Raw genomic sequence first — 14820 nt, forward strand, 5'->3', positions numbered from 1 at the left:
CACAAAGTGTAAATATTTGGTGCTAATGAGCACAGCAGAGAAAACTGTTACGTATTTTGTTGTATCTAGAGCAAGGAGTACTGAATAATGTATGAAATGGAAATCCCTAGTCCAAAGCCAGAAGAAGGCTTTTTCACAGCTTGCTTAAATATTCATTTTAAATATGGTACAAAAAAGTCTTTTGTTTTGTTTTTTTTCCTTGATTAGCCTTGGAAAAAGGCAAAAGACAATTTGCTTTCAGAAACCATATTATAGGGAATAGGAAAATGTTCTTTTAGCATTGAGTTTCTTAATCTCTCCACCTCCTTTCATCTAAAACATTTCCTCATTTTGCCTCCTGAAAATGTATTTGGCTTTTCTAAACCTAGAGATATTGCCTTAACAATTTTCTTAAAACAAACAAACCTAACTTAGCAAGTATTCTAGGCCCCCACACAAGCACACAAAGAACTAGATGTTCTTTGAGATGTGTCCTGTATCATTCATGTCCCAAGTCAAACATCTGTAGAGTTACTGAAGGGAACTCCTCCTTATAAATGAAGCTCCTTCATTTTTCCTGCTTCAGCTCTATTTTCTCTTTGATCCGTATTAAGATCTATACCATTCTTCCTTCTTTCTCCAAAAAGGAATAAACAGTTTCAGGTTGAAATAAATTGCACTGCACGAATGGCCTTCCAGGGAGGTGGGGCATTGGGACTGGCTTGCGCTAGGACGTAGGTAACAAAGGGACACATTTGCCTGTAGAGAACTTAGGGCAATAATAAAGACAACTGAAAGTTGGTCTGCTTTTTCTCACCATCGCGTAACAGTGACTCTAAATGTCAGTGATAAAAAAAGACTCCTCCATGAAGAAGCAAATCACTCTTGCCCTGCCCCCAAATTGTTACCCTATATTGCACTGTGAGAACACAAAAGACTCTTGCAATTTTCCTTTGGATGGGCATGGTAGTCTCTGATGTATAATTCTCAAACACAGGGAGAGACCACTACATTAAAAAGTGGAATATTTGGTAAAAGCAAATGAAACCTTGAAGTTCCCTCCCAGGCTAATAGTATCATTTCAGTGACAGCGTGAGATCCTGTTCCTTTTTCATATTTGCTCCAAGTTTTCAGGGCTACTGGATTTCTGTAAACACTACCATCAATCAGTGAGAAACCAGGAGATGGAGAAAGAAGTGTTCCATAATTTTACTAAGCCTTGAGGGAAGTGACTGAAATAAAACAAAAACCTAGTTCTTTCTTGCCTGAACTATTCTCAAGGGACTTTAACAGTCACTTTATATATCTGTACTGATAATTTCCTCAGAATTTTCTGCCTAGAGAGGCAGGATTTACTTTTTGAAAAAAAATCTTGAAATAAAAAATGAAGTTTCTATGAAATTGATATATGGCATTTACCATGCTATCTTGATCCCTCAATCTATCTTGGGTCAGGTTCTCTAAAGCCTAGTTCCGTACCTTTCTCCATACTTTTTCTTTCATTTTTTTTTTTTAATTTTTAATTTTTTATAAACATATAATATATTTTTATCCCCAGGGGTACAGGTCTGTGAATCATCAGGCTTACACTCTTCACAGCACTTACCATAGCACATACCCTCCCCAATGTCCATAACCCCACCCCCCTCTCCCAACCCCCCTCCCCCAGCAACCCTCAGTTTGTTTTGTGAGATTAAGAGTCACTTATGGTTTGTCTCCCTCCCAATCCCATCTTGTTTCATTGATTCTTCTCCTACCCCCTCAACCCCCCATGTTGCATCACCACTCTCCATATTTTTTCTGATGAATTTTCTTACTGCTTAATTAAGCCATAGTAGCCCCGTCCCCCTTGATATATTTACACACATTTCAGTCAAGTTTAGCCTTTGTAACTTTACAGATGAGGCAAGAAAACTGATTTTCAGGTGTTAAAATAACTTCTTCTTGGTTATATAAATAGTTAATGGCAGAACTGAAATTTGAATTTGGATTTGTTAGGATTTACACTTTATCTCTTTTTAAATTTTTTTAGAGTTTTTTTAAAAAATTTACTTATTTGAGAGAGAGAGAGACAGTAAGCAAGAGCATGCAAGCTCAGTGGGAGGGGCAGCAAAGGGAGAGGGGGAGGGAAAGGCACACTGAGCAAGGAGCCCAGCACTGGGCTTGATCTCAGGACCCTAGATCATCATCTGAGCAGAAGGCAGACACTTAACTGACTGAGCCACCTCAGTCAGTGCCCTTTTAGGTCTTTCCTCTTTCTCATGTTACTACCAAATCTTAGAAGTCCACAAAATGCTTGAATCTAAGATACCAAGCAAAGACACCCATGGCAGCTGCCTTCACTATAACTATCCACCCACTCATTCACTTAACAAATACCTAAATATATAAATATAGGCACGGTGTACAACTAAGAATGGGAAATATGAAACTGGTTCAGTCAGTCTTCCATTGGGTTATTCACATTCTTCTGGGTTATTAATTGTTCAGTTTTACAGACTTAAACAATGTTGGAATTGGTAAAATTTAAGTGATATGAAAAACCCAGAATATAATATAAAACCATATGGTTCAGACAGGTTAAGAATAATCCAGCTCATTAAGATAGAAACAGTTTCTACTTGATTTAAACCTTCAGTGGTAACTCTTCACTACGATGACCTCTAAAGACAAATAGAAAATAGTTTGACCAGTCTTTGAAATAAAGAAAAGAATGATGGACTAATCTAGTTTCTCAAATTCTAATCATTTGCATACCACAGTCTTGATTTCTGCCTAAGTCTGCGTACCAGCTACATATTCTCTAAATCAATTTCTACTGAAAATATTTTAAAGGAAACTTTATATTCCTACTTTACATGAAAAAATGGTAATGCAGAAATAGAAAGTAACTATAGAAATACAGTGAGATGGTCAGTAAATTATATCAATTATATATTATATTGGAATGGAAAGCTCTGAGCCTGAAGCTTGATCTGCTTGTTGTTGAAAAGGGAGATTAGCAAGTATTTGGCAGGTGTTAGAGACCTACTAGTGCCCCGCTAATTTTTTTTATTGGAAATAATCAGAAAGATGGAAAGAGCATCTGAATGAAAGTAATTTTCTCATTACATGATTCAGTGCTATTTAATATTATGTTTGTATCCCACCAAATAGCCTGTTGCAGACCACAGAGTTCTAGACACCTGGGGACATCCAGTGAGTCAGGGAGCTGTGAATGCATTATGTGTGGAGAGAATTGTTGGAAGCAGCTTCTAAGTCTGCATCTGACGTTTTTATTCATTCAATCATCAACTCATAAGTACTAAATATCTCTCATGTATTAGTCATTGTGCTAAGATCTGGGGATTCAATGGTAAGACCCTCACTTCAAAGAGAAAGTAAATTAGGTAAAAATGAAAAAGATAATGAAATAAACAAACTGTATTATATAATAGAGGACCCAAGAGATGCTAAGTGCTAGACTCATAGGGAGAAGGATCATTTTTAAATCTCAGGAGGTCACCCATTCTCTCAGGATTTCTAGAAGGCTTATTGTCTATTACAGGTTGCCAATGATTACTCATTTCCTCCGGTGAGCATCAGTTAAAAATAGCTATCATATAATGAATGGAAACCGGAAGATCCTTGAAGACTACAAGGATATAATAGCAAAGTGTTCCGTGATGTGGAAAGAATAAAATGAATGTCAGAAAGAACACCAGAGATTGGTCTAATCTTTTCCTTTTATAAGAAATAGAAGCCTATGATTTCCTAGAGTTAGAAGCTGAAATGAGATTTAAGCTGGATCTCCTGACATCCAGTCCCATGTTCTTTGTACTACGGGACATACATAAGAAAAGAATCTTGAGAGTTAAGGATATTTATGTTTATTCCAACAAGATACTCTGGAGCATTCCCAGTAAGTAAGTACCAATGCAACAAAACAAACAAAACCAAACAAAAACCCAAAAAAGAAATTAAGATTCTTGTGTAGTAGATAGTAAAATGATCACATTTAAGGAAATACTGAAAGGAGAATATTTAAAGACAAATAAAATACATATAATGATTCTAAGATAAACTTGTCTAAGCCATATTAAAATACTTTTATAGAGAAACACGCCCCATCACATTAGCATGGAAATATGAATGGTTTACTATGCCATTATGTTATATTATATGCCATATATTTCATTATTAGAGTTAAAAAAAAAAAACTGTAAAGCTAATCAGCATAAAGGGTTTCCTCTATAGAGTTGATGTTTTATCTTGAGGGAGAAATTACATTGTCTCTCCAGTGGTCTTTGGCACCACTGCATTGAGAGATCTTGGAAAGAGGAGGCAAGGGAAAGCCCTTTGTGGATAGGTAATGTACTATATGCCTCTTTCTTCTTCATACTCATCATATACATTAAGAAAAGTAGGTGGTTTTGAATGTATAAGAAGATTTACCCCATTGCCTAGTTTACAAGCTTGATAATCACTAGGGCACATTGCTTAAGGAGGAAATCAAGAACACTATTTTTTTAACTTCACCCATTTAATATCAGCAGGATTACTCTGGAGCATGTAATTTACAGATGAATAATAGTAGTCTCTGTCAAGTCAGCAGACTGGTGAATTCTACTATATAAGGATTCTTTGGGAGCACTCGACCTGGATTTTTAGCTGTATTGTCTTTGTATTCTTTACTGTTCTTAGCTAGTAAATACTCTCTTGTCTTCATTCTAAATTGTTTTTTATTCAGAATGGAATTTTCCATACCCAATGGCACAATTTTATTGAAATTTGCTGTTCAAATTCAGTTGTATGAAAGATTTTCCTAGAGAATCCTAATGATATTGCCTTGAAAATGAAAAAAATATGTATTGTCTTTTTGTCTAAATGAAACCATTTAAGTGGTTGACCCAGCTTGCAATTATATGCCAAGCCAGACACTTTGTTCTCCCCACAGGAATGAAAACTAGTGGAATACAATATACCTGTGAAGCTTGAGAGTGACAGTTCCATAAACAGTAGCAAAACCGAGAAGACGGACCCATCTGAGGAGAATACAGCGAAATGTGCTTGGCTCAAAGTACAAAATAACAACCTGTGGGATGAGAACAGAAAGAAAGAGACCTTCAAGATCAACTGATGACCCACAGACTAAAATCAATATTTCACATATGGATTTTGACATAAGCACACATCCTTCTCAATAAAACTTTAAAATATTATTTTGATTATTCATTGTCCAAATCAAAAGACTACAGTCTCCTTATTGCTTTCAAATCAAAACTGAGTTTTTAAATTCTGGCTTTCAGGAGTTTCTACCAATTGTCTCTCAGCCTTTGGCACAAACTTAACTCTCTTTATTTCCCCAGATGGGCCGGCCAGGCTGTCGTCCATTGTCATACTCCACCTCCCTGCTTCCAGCATTAGTCTCCCCTGTCGGAACCAGCCCTGAGAGGATTGTCCTGTAACCTACTCCCCAGTCAGTTCACCCTCAGTACCTGTCTGCACCTGTCTCAAGCGCCTCACTAACTCTTCTCTCCTCACTCCAGAGTTCTCACTGAGCAAATATTAAATAAACATTTACCATGAGCCAGATACTATACTAGATGCTTTAGATACAAAGGCCACTAAGAAAGAGAAGCAAGACCTGTAAATGAGGAATTGCATTAAGGTTGCACAGGTGCTATGGGGAACACCTGGCGGGTTCAGTGGGATGCAAAGCAACAAGTGATCAGTTCTGGGTGGTGGGGTGGGGCCGGTCTAAAGGCATGGGCAAGGCACTGTATGCAGTACCCTTCAGATGCTACTGATGGTTTTGAACAAGCCCTCATAGAATGAGTATTGGTTTGGCCCTGCTTAAGAAATCTAAAGAATAGGGACGCCTGGGTGGCTCAGTGGGTTAAGCAGCTGCCTTTGGCTCGGGTCATGATCCCAGCGTCCTGGGATCGAGTCCCACATCGGGCTCCTTGCCTGCTTCTCCCTCTGCCACTCTGTCTGCCTGTGCTCTCTCTCTCTCTGACAAATAATAAAATCTTAAAAAAAAAATAAATCTAAAGAATAAATGTTGAAGAATGTAGACTTACACTCTTATGGTGGAGTGGCAGGCCTGGACTGATTTTGCTGAAAATAAGGTCAGCATAACAGAAAAACATACGCACTCACAAAGATAAAATTTGGGAAACATAAAGCACAGCTGGGTGACATGGGATGGGTGCCGACATCTTCTTGCTGGTAATGCACAAATGGAGCCCCAGTCTCCAACAATGCCAGGAACAACATCACCGGCACCTCTCTGATGGTATTTCTCAAATAGGCCTACTGTAGAAAGATATTAAACTAGGTACTTCCAATACCATTAGAATCAAATTCTCAAGGAGTGGGAAAAAGGCTGGTATTAAGAAGAAATCAGAGGAAGGTAAAAATAGGTGTGTCCAGGAGATCATGTTGCTTTGTGTCTAGGTCGTATCTGTCCTTAATTTTTTAATCAGTAGGTCTATGCTGGAGATGCAGATCAAGATGGGATTTTAAAATTCAGTCTACCGGGAAAAGTGCTTGGAGTCATCCAAAAAATGATATAAAAACATTTCCTTTATTTGCTATTTACACAAAACAAGTTCAAACTCTGTAAATGTGTGTTCTAGGTTTTAGCTCATAAATTCTAGAAATAGTTCTTTACACAAGGGTCTGGCAGTAATTACAAATTCTGCAAAACAAGCTGCTGTACTGTTTAGCAAGGAATCTGAGCTGAAGGAAGATGGGAAAAAAACAAATGAGGAAAACTTGGTGGATTAAGGCTGGGGGTATGTGCTCCATCTTATGGCAGAGATCAATGATAAATTAGAAACCAGTGAGAGAGGGACCTAAATTCTAGAATATGCAAAATCTCAAATATTTCCACTAGAAATGGCTTTAGAGATTATTTAGAGGTTAGTCCAGGACAGTGGATTCCTGGAATCTACAAAACCCTGTGACTTATTATAAAGTTTCCTGTGGCACACCGAACACTGATTAGGGGCATGAATAAGCAAAAGTGAGGAATATAATACAGAAATCTGCGTGTCTGGAGGAAAGAATTGCTCTTGGATTGTTCAGGAACTACTGTTATAGCTTCAAACTTCTATTTCACAGATGAAGAATCTGAGGGCTTGTTGCTGTAAATGAAAGACTGAATAAGTGAGAAATAATGAAAAAATAATAGTCAATTTTTTTCAAGATCAGTGGGTGAGGTATAAGCTGAAACATAATAGAAAAAGAAATTCCAGTGAACTTAATAAAATACATTATTAGAAACAGTTCAGCGAATACTGAAGGAAAACTCCTAAGTTTGGACTGTGGTAATGGGAGAATCCAGGCTCTGCATCCAGTCTCCCTGGGTTCTAATCCTGGCTCTGTTCTTTACTAGGGTGACTTTGACAAATTACTTGACATTGCCTTGCTCTGCCTCAGTTCTCCCATTTTTACAATGAACACACTAGCACTTCCAGATAGGTTTGTTTTGGAGTTTGAATGTGGTAAACATAGCACCTGGTACATTGGGCATTCAATGAATTTTGGCTAATATATTAGGAGAGCTGAGTTATGTGTACTTTGTTCTAGAAGTTATCATTCTCACTGATGTGAATTCTTTTCTGATTGTTCCAGCTACTCCCTTTGAATTCCTATAGTCACTTTTGACCATACACTTTTTTTTTTACTTTACATTATACTGTTAACTGCATGGGTATTCCCCTGAATCAACGTAAAACCAAAGAGGGTATACTTCTCCATATATTCTGTGTGCTTGGTACACAGAAAATTTAAATATATTAAACATTTGGTAAATGATCTAATTTAGCTAATTTAACAAGGAAAATGTTGTCTTCAAAATAATCTATGTGAAAATTCCGATTAGGATTCACTAATCATTGTGATTCTGACCTGCTCAGTTTCCATTCTGTTTCCGACCTGGGCCCGTTCACCCTTCCTTAGGTAACCTGGTGGTCTTCCGCTCCCTGAAGGTCACCATGTTGACGGCCGAACTTAGTGAGGACACCTGATCGGCATAGCGCACTACAGCCCAGAACTCCTGGCCTCAAGCGATCCTCCCACCTCAGCCTCCCGAGTAGCTGGGACAACAGCAATCACTGGCAATCACTGTGATTCTAATTCATTCATTCACTATTTAGTCTGTGATTTAGAAGCCACTGTAATTAATCAGATGTGGATTAGGTCCTCAAGTTACAGTTTAGAAGAGGGAATGCTCTGTGTACATGATAAAAATAATGGCATGATCATACCAAATATTTACATAGCACTATTATTAGACACAAAATTAAGCTTTTTTTTTTTTTTTTTTTTTTACAGTATTTACTTCTTTAATCCCCACCATACTTCTACAGTAGGAATGTTTATTTTACAAAGGAGGACTGATGCACAGAGAATTTGGGAGATGTGCTCAGCATCACATAGCCGGGAAATGTCAGGGCAAGATCTGAATCCAGGCAGCTGAGCTCCAGAGTTCGTGTCTTGCTTCTCTCAATAGTTCTACCACGTGGGGGAGGTGATGAATGCTATTACACTGTGAATTGAATCATATTGAGGATTCGGAGAAAAGAGGAATTACTTTCAGTGGAAACAAGTGAAGTTATCGTAGGAGGGTTCACCTCTGAGTAAGGACCTGGAGGAGGAGAGGGTTTAAGTATGTAAGCAGACAGAAAAGAGGGAGGGAACCCAAGACAAAGGCCTCATTGTGGGAAAGCTTCAGGAGTGTGGAGTATACAATTTTGGACAGAAAGACATAAAGGGGAGTACTAAAAACCAAGATTTAAAACAGAGATGGGACCAGCTCATTCATTGTAAGTTTTAAATAAAAGGGTTAGGGATTCAGATTTTTATTCCGTATCAAGACCTGTCATTAAACTTCTATAAACTGAGATCAGAAGTGTGTCCCATGGAGTTAATCTGGCAGCATCACACAAGACGACTGGATGCTATGGAAGGGGAAGATATTGAAGGGGAGAAGTCCAGCTGGGAGACATCAAAACAAAACAAATTCATCACCTTTCTCACCAAACTTTCCCTTTTCTTATATCTTATTTCAGCATCCTCCTTACTCTAGTCCCCAAATGCTTCTGCTTCCTTAACTCTTCTGTGTAGAACTTTTCAGTGGCTCCCAGGGTTCTCATGAAAAAGCCTACATTGGCATTTTTGTGAGAAGATTTTACTTAGTTTATTTGAGAGAGATGGAGAGAGAGAGCACCCATGTGTGTGCACAGGGGGAGGAACAGGGAGTAGGGAGACAGAGAATCCCAAGCTGACTCTACACTGAGTGCAGAACCCAACTTGGGATTCGATCTCATGGCCTGGAGATCACAACCTGAACCAAAATCAAGAGTCAGATGCTTAACCAACTGAGCTACCCAGGCCCCCCAAAACCTAAATTATTCAGGATGATAAGATGCCAGCTTACTTCTACTACATCAGTACTTTCCACCTACCCAAACCTTCTGACCTTGCATATGCTGTCCCTCCTGACTAGCTGTTCCTTATACAACCCAACTGTCTCACCTGTACCTGGCTTACTCCCATTCCCCTTTCGGGCTTCAGTCTAAATCTCTCTTCCTCTAGGAAGGGAAGCCTTCCCTGTGGCTTCGCATGCCACCCCTACTTGATCACGGCCCAGGATCCTTAGCCACGGGTTACATTTGCAGACCTGGCAAATGACCATGCTTATCGTGTACAATTCTACACTACTGGCCCTAACTAACTGATTCCCTGGGCACACAGCAAGAGCTCCTGAATATGTGCTGAATGACAGAAAAAATACAGCTGTCGGAGCACGGTAAAGAAGGCTGGAACTACTGTAGTGAGAACGGGAAGCAGGCATTCATGAGAACAGAGGAAAGAACATGCTGAGTCAAGAAAATTGGGCAGCTGGTTATTTGTTGAGGCAAAAGTGAAGAAAGTGTCAAAAATAATGTGAAGATTTTTAAGCCTGGGTGACTGGAAGGATGATTGTGTTTAGAAAGAAACAGCTAAAAAAAAGATGATGCATCGGTCTGGGTATAACGGTGCCAGCTCTGCTAAGAAACCTCCCCGTCCAGCTTCATCCTTCACGTCTCCACTCAGAGCTGGCATTCCCGAGACTGAGTCAGGTTTCCATCTTATCTGCACACGATTTCCTTGTATTGAATTCTGAGCTTTCCTTTTTGACACTTACTGACTGTATTTTGATAGAGCCATCTGTAATTCATTTGTTAAATGTGTCTACTAGCTAGTTTGTAAATTGCATGATAAATGATCATGAGTGATTTACGATCCCTACCGGGATCGTAACTATCTTTTTTTTTTTTTTTAAATTCTTCTTGAAAAGAAATCCTATATTTTATTTATTTATTTATTTATTTTTAAGATTTTATTTATTTATTTGACAGAGAGAGATCACAGTAGACAGAGACGCAGGCAGAGAGGCAGGCAGAGAGACAGAGAGGGAAGCAGGCTCCCCGCCGAGCAGAGAGCCTGATGCGGGACTCGATCCCAGGACCCTGAGATCATGACCTGAGCTGAAGGCAGCGGCTCAACCCACTGAGCCACCCAGGCGCCCGGATTGTAACTATCTTATTCGGGATTGCATACCCATTCCCTAGGACGTGGCAACAGTAGGTAACCAATAATCAGAGGTAACCAAGGAAAGAGATTAAATAGAGGAAAGGAAGGAAGGAGAGGGGAAGGAAGGAAGAAAAGATGTAAGTTTACTTTTTGATATATTGAGTATAAGTTGTCCATACAACATCTAACCTAGATCTAGCCTTTTAGTAGTTAATATAATAATTACAATAATTATATAATAATTGTATATGATAATACAATATACAATAATACATGCAATATATACAATTGAATATTGTATATACAATATACAATAATAATGAGAAAAGGGGGGAAGATGAGAAGTTTAAATATTTTTTAAATCTCAATATTTCACCTTTCCTTACTAAATATAATGTGTATAAAGCTATAGCTTAACAAATTATTGTAAATATCCCTTCCCAAATTCCAAGTGAATAACAAGTTTTATAACAAACCTCTATAAAGGAAGAAATGGAGAAAACCTAAGCCACCGGGCCAAGGAATGTATGAGCGATGACGATAACACAACTAGTTGCCATTTTATGCAGCATTTACAACAGCTGCCTGTGTTCCCCTGCCACTGATCACTGTGACAGATATCTTCTACACATTTTTGTCCAGTATACTTTATTATTCCCACTTTAGAGATAAAGAGACTGAACTTTAATGGAGTTACCTAATTTGCCCCTGGTTATAGAAGATTATGGTTTTCAACCTGAACCCAGAAAAATTTCCTCAACTAGAATAACTGCCCGAGGTGTATTTTCAAAGTACGTATTTTAGGACAAAGCTTTCCCTATTCTCTTTCCAATACCAGAGGCTAGTGACAGGCATGAAGGTGTTTAGCATGTGAGAAGCAGGACAGAAAGAAGTGCACACTTCGGTTACTGAGAACCCTAAAGACCCAAGAGTGCACACTGTACGTGAGCACAGTGTATGGTCTAAGTAGGTTTAGGAGGGGAGGGTCAGAGCGAGAGAGACCTTCTGTGTATTTTAAGGACTTGATTGTTCAACACTGGACGTTTTTTCAGATGCTTACAAAGTTCAGTCAGCTGATCTTAGTGGTGGGATACTCTAGGCATTGTGCTTTTATAAAAAGCACTGCTGTTTTGAAAATGGCCTTCCAAGCATTCCCCTTGTTACAAACAAATCTGCACAGATTTTACACCCATTTCATCAAATACATTTTTTTTTTTAAGCTAGTTTTGAAGTCAGCTTGATTGCCTCTACACTTTGGATACTGAACACAGCTAATGGGGAAGAAAAAGAACCACAAGAGAAAAGAATATTAGGCTTTCCAAATATGCACAAAATAGAAGAACATTTTTAAATAGAATAACTTTCTTTTTGCAAATATAGACATAACACCAGAGATAGAACATGAACCTCTGTGTGTTGGCTCAGTAGACACTGGGCCCCGCGCTTTCAGAAGACAAACGCTGGAAGGGTAAAATGGTCAGAAGCTAGCGCAGGCCAGTGCTCTTCCTAGAACTCTGAGAGGAAAAATGGTGAAGGAAGGTCTGGCTTTAGGCCCGATATTTTAAGGATCTGAGCAACAGTTTCCTAACAGCATGGGACACAGCAGTTCTACTTTCTTAATGGACTCGTCAAGTGTTATTTGCTTCAGTTCAGTGAAACTGGTCATGAATGAAACCACTTGTACAGATGAGTAAGGTGCACGATGTCTTAGCATCTGTGCTAGTGGGCGTGTGGGGACGATTTTATTTACAAAAAAGATTACTGGGTGATGAGAGCCCAGGGACAGATGCCAGGGACAAGACTTGTGTTGATGAAGTTGTCCTTTGATAAGGATGTGAAGGACTTGTAAAGCTTTAAGGACTCTCTCTGCCATGTCTACAATTTCTTTCTGCTTCATCCATGGAAGAGTCTTGCTACTTAAATATTCTCCAGGGCCACTTAACCTTCTCCAGCTTGCCGTGCTCCCAACAGTCCTTACTGAGCAGGGGAGGAACAAAGCTGGGAACTTGTCTGAAGGACAGTCTACAAAAGGAACGCTCGGAAATATCTCATATTAAAACCTATTACTTAATCCAGCCAGGCTTGCTATCTTTTGAAGTAGGACGCTGGAAATAAATCATGTAGGTGGATCTAGGTATATTAAAGGACTTTTATACAGGATTTGCTTGATAAAATAAGGAGTTTGGAAGTTCCTTGAGTGTTCTAAAATTATTTTTTCTATATTTGGGAAGATATATGACTCTGTACACAAGAAGTATTTAGGATGAAGACGTATGTCCTATAAATGTTTAATTTTCTAAAGTTAGATTCAAATGACAAAAAAAATAAAAATTATTTAATACCACTTTATGCCCATGCAATTATCACAAAAATGAAAGAGGCTAAGATTGTGATTATGTCTTTACACAACACAATGGTCTAGAACGTAATACTTTATACTTGGCTCCTATTATTCAAAGCAACAAAACAGGGATAAATTGATAGACTAAAATATAAAATATGTATATGATTTTTACTCATTTATAATATATAAGTAATATTTTGGGGTTACCATGATAGCAGATGAGTTCTGCCTGACACAGCTCCTCTAAAATCCCCAATATAATACCCCCCAAAAGATTAAAAAAAAAATTTTTTTTTAAAGTCACAGCTCTAGGGACACATGGGTGGCTCAGTGGGTTAAGCCGCTGCCTTCGGCTCAGGTCATGATCCCGGGGTCATGGGATCGAGTCCCGCATCGGGCTCCTTGCTTGGCAGGGAACCTGCTTCTCTCGCTGCCTCTGCCTGCTGCTCTGCTTGTGTGTACTCACTTGCTCTCTCTCTCTCTCTCTGGCAAATAAATAAAATCTTTAAAAAAAATAATAAAAAATAAAAAAATAAAAGTCACAGCTCTAAAAACAAAAGGCAAAGATGACAAGATCCCCAGTTCTCACTGGTGATTCTACTTACTGCCTGGTAGATGGTATCGAATTAACAAGCACCTTTTAAATAAAACATCACATGTCTCATTCTCTGAACCAGAATAAGATCTGAAAGCCCAAAGATAACAGGGAGAGATTTTCATTCCTATTCCTTGTCAGAATTTCGTTCTGAGACCCACAGGCTTTTCCTAGATGAAACAAGCACAATGAAAAATCTTGGGTCATGTCCTCATTGTGCAGGGACGATTTCTGCCTCAGCCAGTCCTGCAGCCTTCTTGTCCGTGAGCACTTTTCCCGATCAGCTCCCCTCTCCTCCATCCATTCGGGGATTAGAATTCCTAGGATGTGGCATTCAGAAATGTGATACTCAGCTGCCTAGGGCAAAGCACAGTAGGTGGGGGGGAAGAGCCAGGATGCTGCTGGAGAGTACAGAGAGACTTCCTTCTCTGTTTTCCTATCTCTCCACAAAAAAAGGTGCTTTATAGAAATACCCCATCACAACAAACGGAATATACATAGAAACAAATGACTATGTTCATCTAAAACGTTTACAACCTCAGCTTATGTGTTCAGAAGGAATAATTTTTTGGTTAAGAGTAAGTTATGCAACATGACTTCGATAGAAGATTGTACCATCCTAACAGTCATGCTCTCAAGAACATTCATGAACATGGTAAAGTTCTTATGATTTATGTTAGGTGAAAAACCAAGCAGCATGTAAAATACAGAGAGAGTATACAGTGTGGTATTGTTATGTTTAAAATTTATTTGTATATATGAATATATATATGAACACACACATACACATACATAAATGATAGCATACCTAATCCCTGCTTATTACTCTTAATTTAACACCCCTAATTTGTTCCAGAAAGTAGATCACGAAGGGGCCACTTATAAATGCCAAGGGGGGAAATGTACTGTATTGTTTATTCCTATTAAGAGGTCCATCTTGGGAAGCCTGGGTGGCTCAGTGGGTTAAGCCTCTGCCTTCGGCTCAGGTCATGATTCCAGGGTCCTGGGATCGAGTCCCACATCAGGCTCCTTGCTCAGTAGAGAGCCTGCTTCTCTCTGCCTCTGCCTGCCACTGTGCCTGCTTGTGTGTGCTCTCTCTCTCTCTAATAAATAAATAAATAAATAAAATCTAAAAAAAAGTCTATTTCAAAATTATGTTTTCTATAAATTATCAAAAAGGCAAAAACAAGGAAACAGAAAATCTAAAGCTATGTTTCTGCTTCCTATTTTTAATCCTGATGCCCTTAGGAGTGAACTACATTGTCCTCTGAGAAAAACACACCAATGAGCAGGGTGCTGAGATTATGAATGAAGTATTACTGTTAAGATATTTTTG

General features: G+C 38.7%; 1 protein-coding gene across 1 annotated transcript in view; it reads right to left on the reverse strand.

Moving 5' to 3' along the window:
• The window catches only part of GPR158 (G protein-coupled receptor 158), a 429043-nt gene that overhangs the window by 64279 nt on the left and 349944 nt on the right, over window positions 1-14820 (reverse strand). Inside the window, exon 6 of the mRNA XM_059183899.1 lies at window positions 4944-5053. Within this exon, the coding sequence (XP_059039882.1) occupies window positions 4944-5053 (110 nt within the window). The remainder of the gene's footprint in view (window positions 1-4943; window positions 5054-14820) is intronic.

This window comes from Mustela lutreola, chromosome 8, assembly GCF_030435805.1.
Source record: "Mustela lutreola isolate mMusLut2 chromosome 8, mMusLut2.pri, whole genome shotgun sequence".
In the NCBI taxonomy this organism is placed as follows: Eukaryota; Metazoa; Chordata; class Mammalia; order Carnivora; family Mustelidae; genus Mustela; species Mustela lutreola.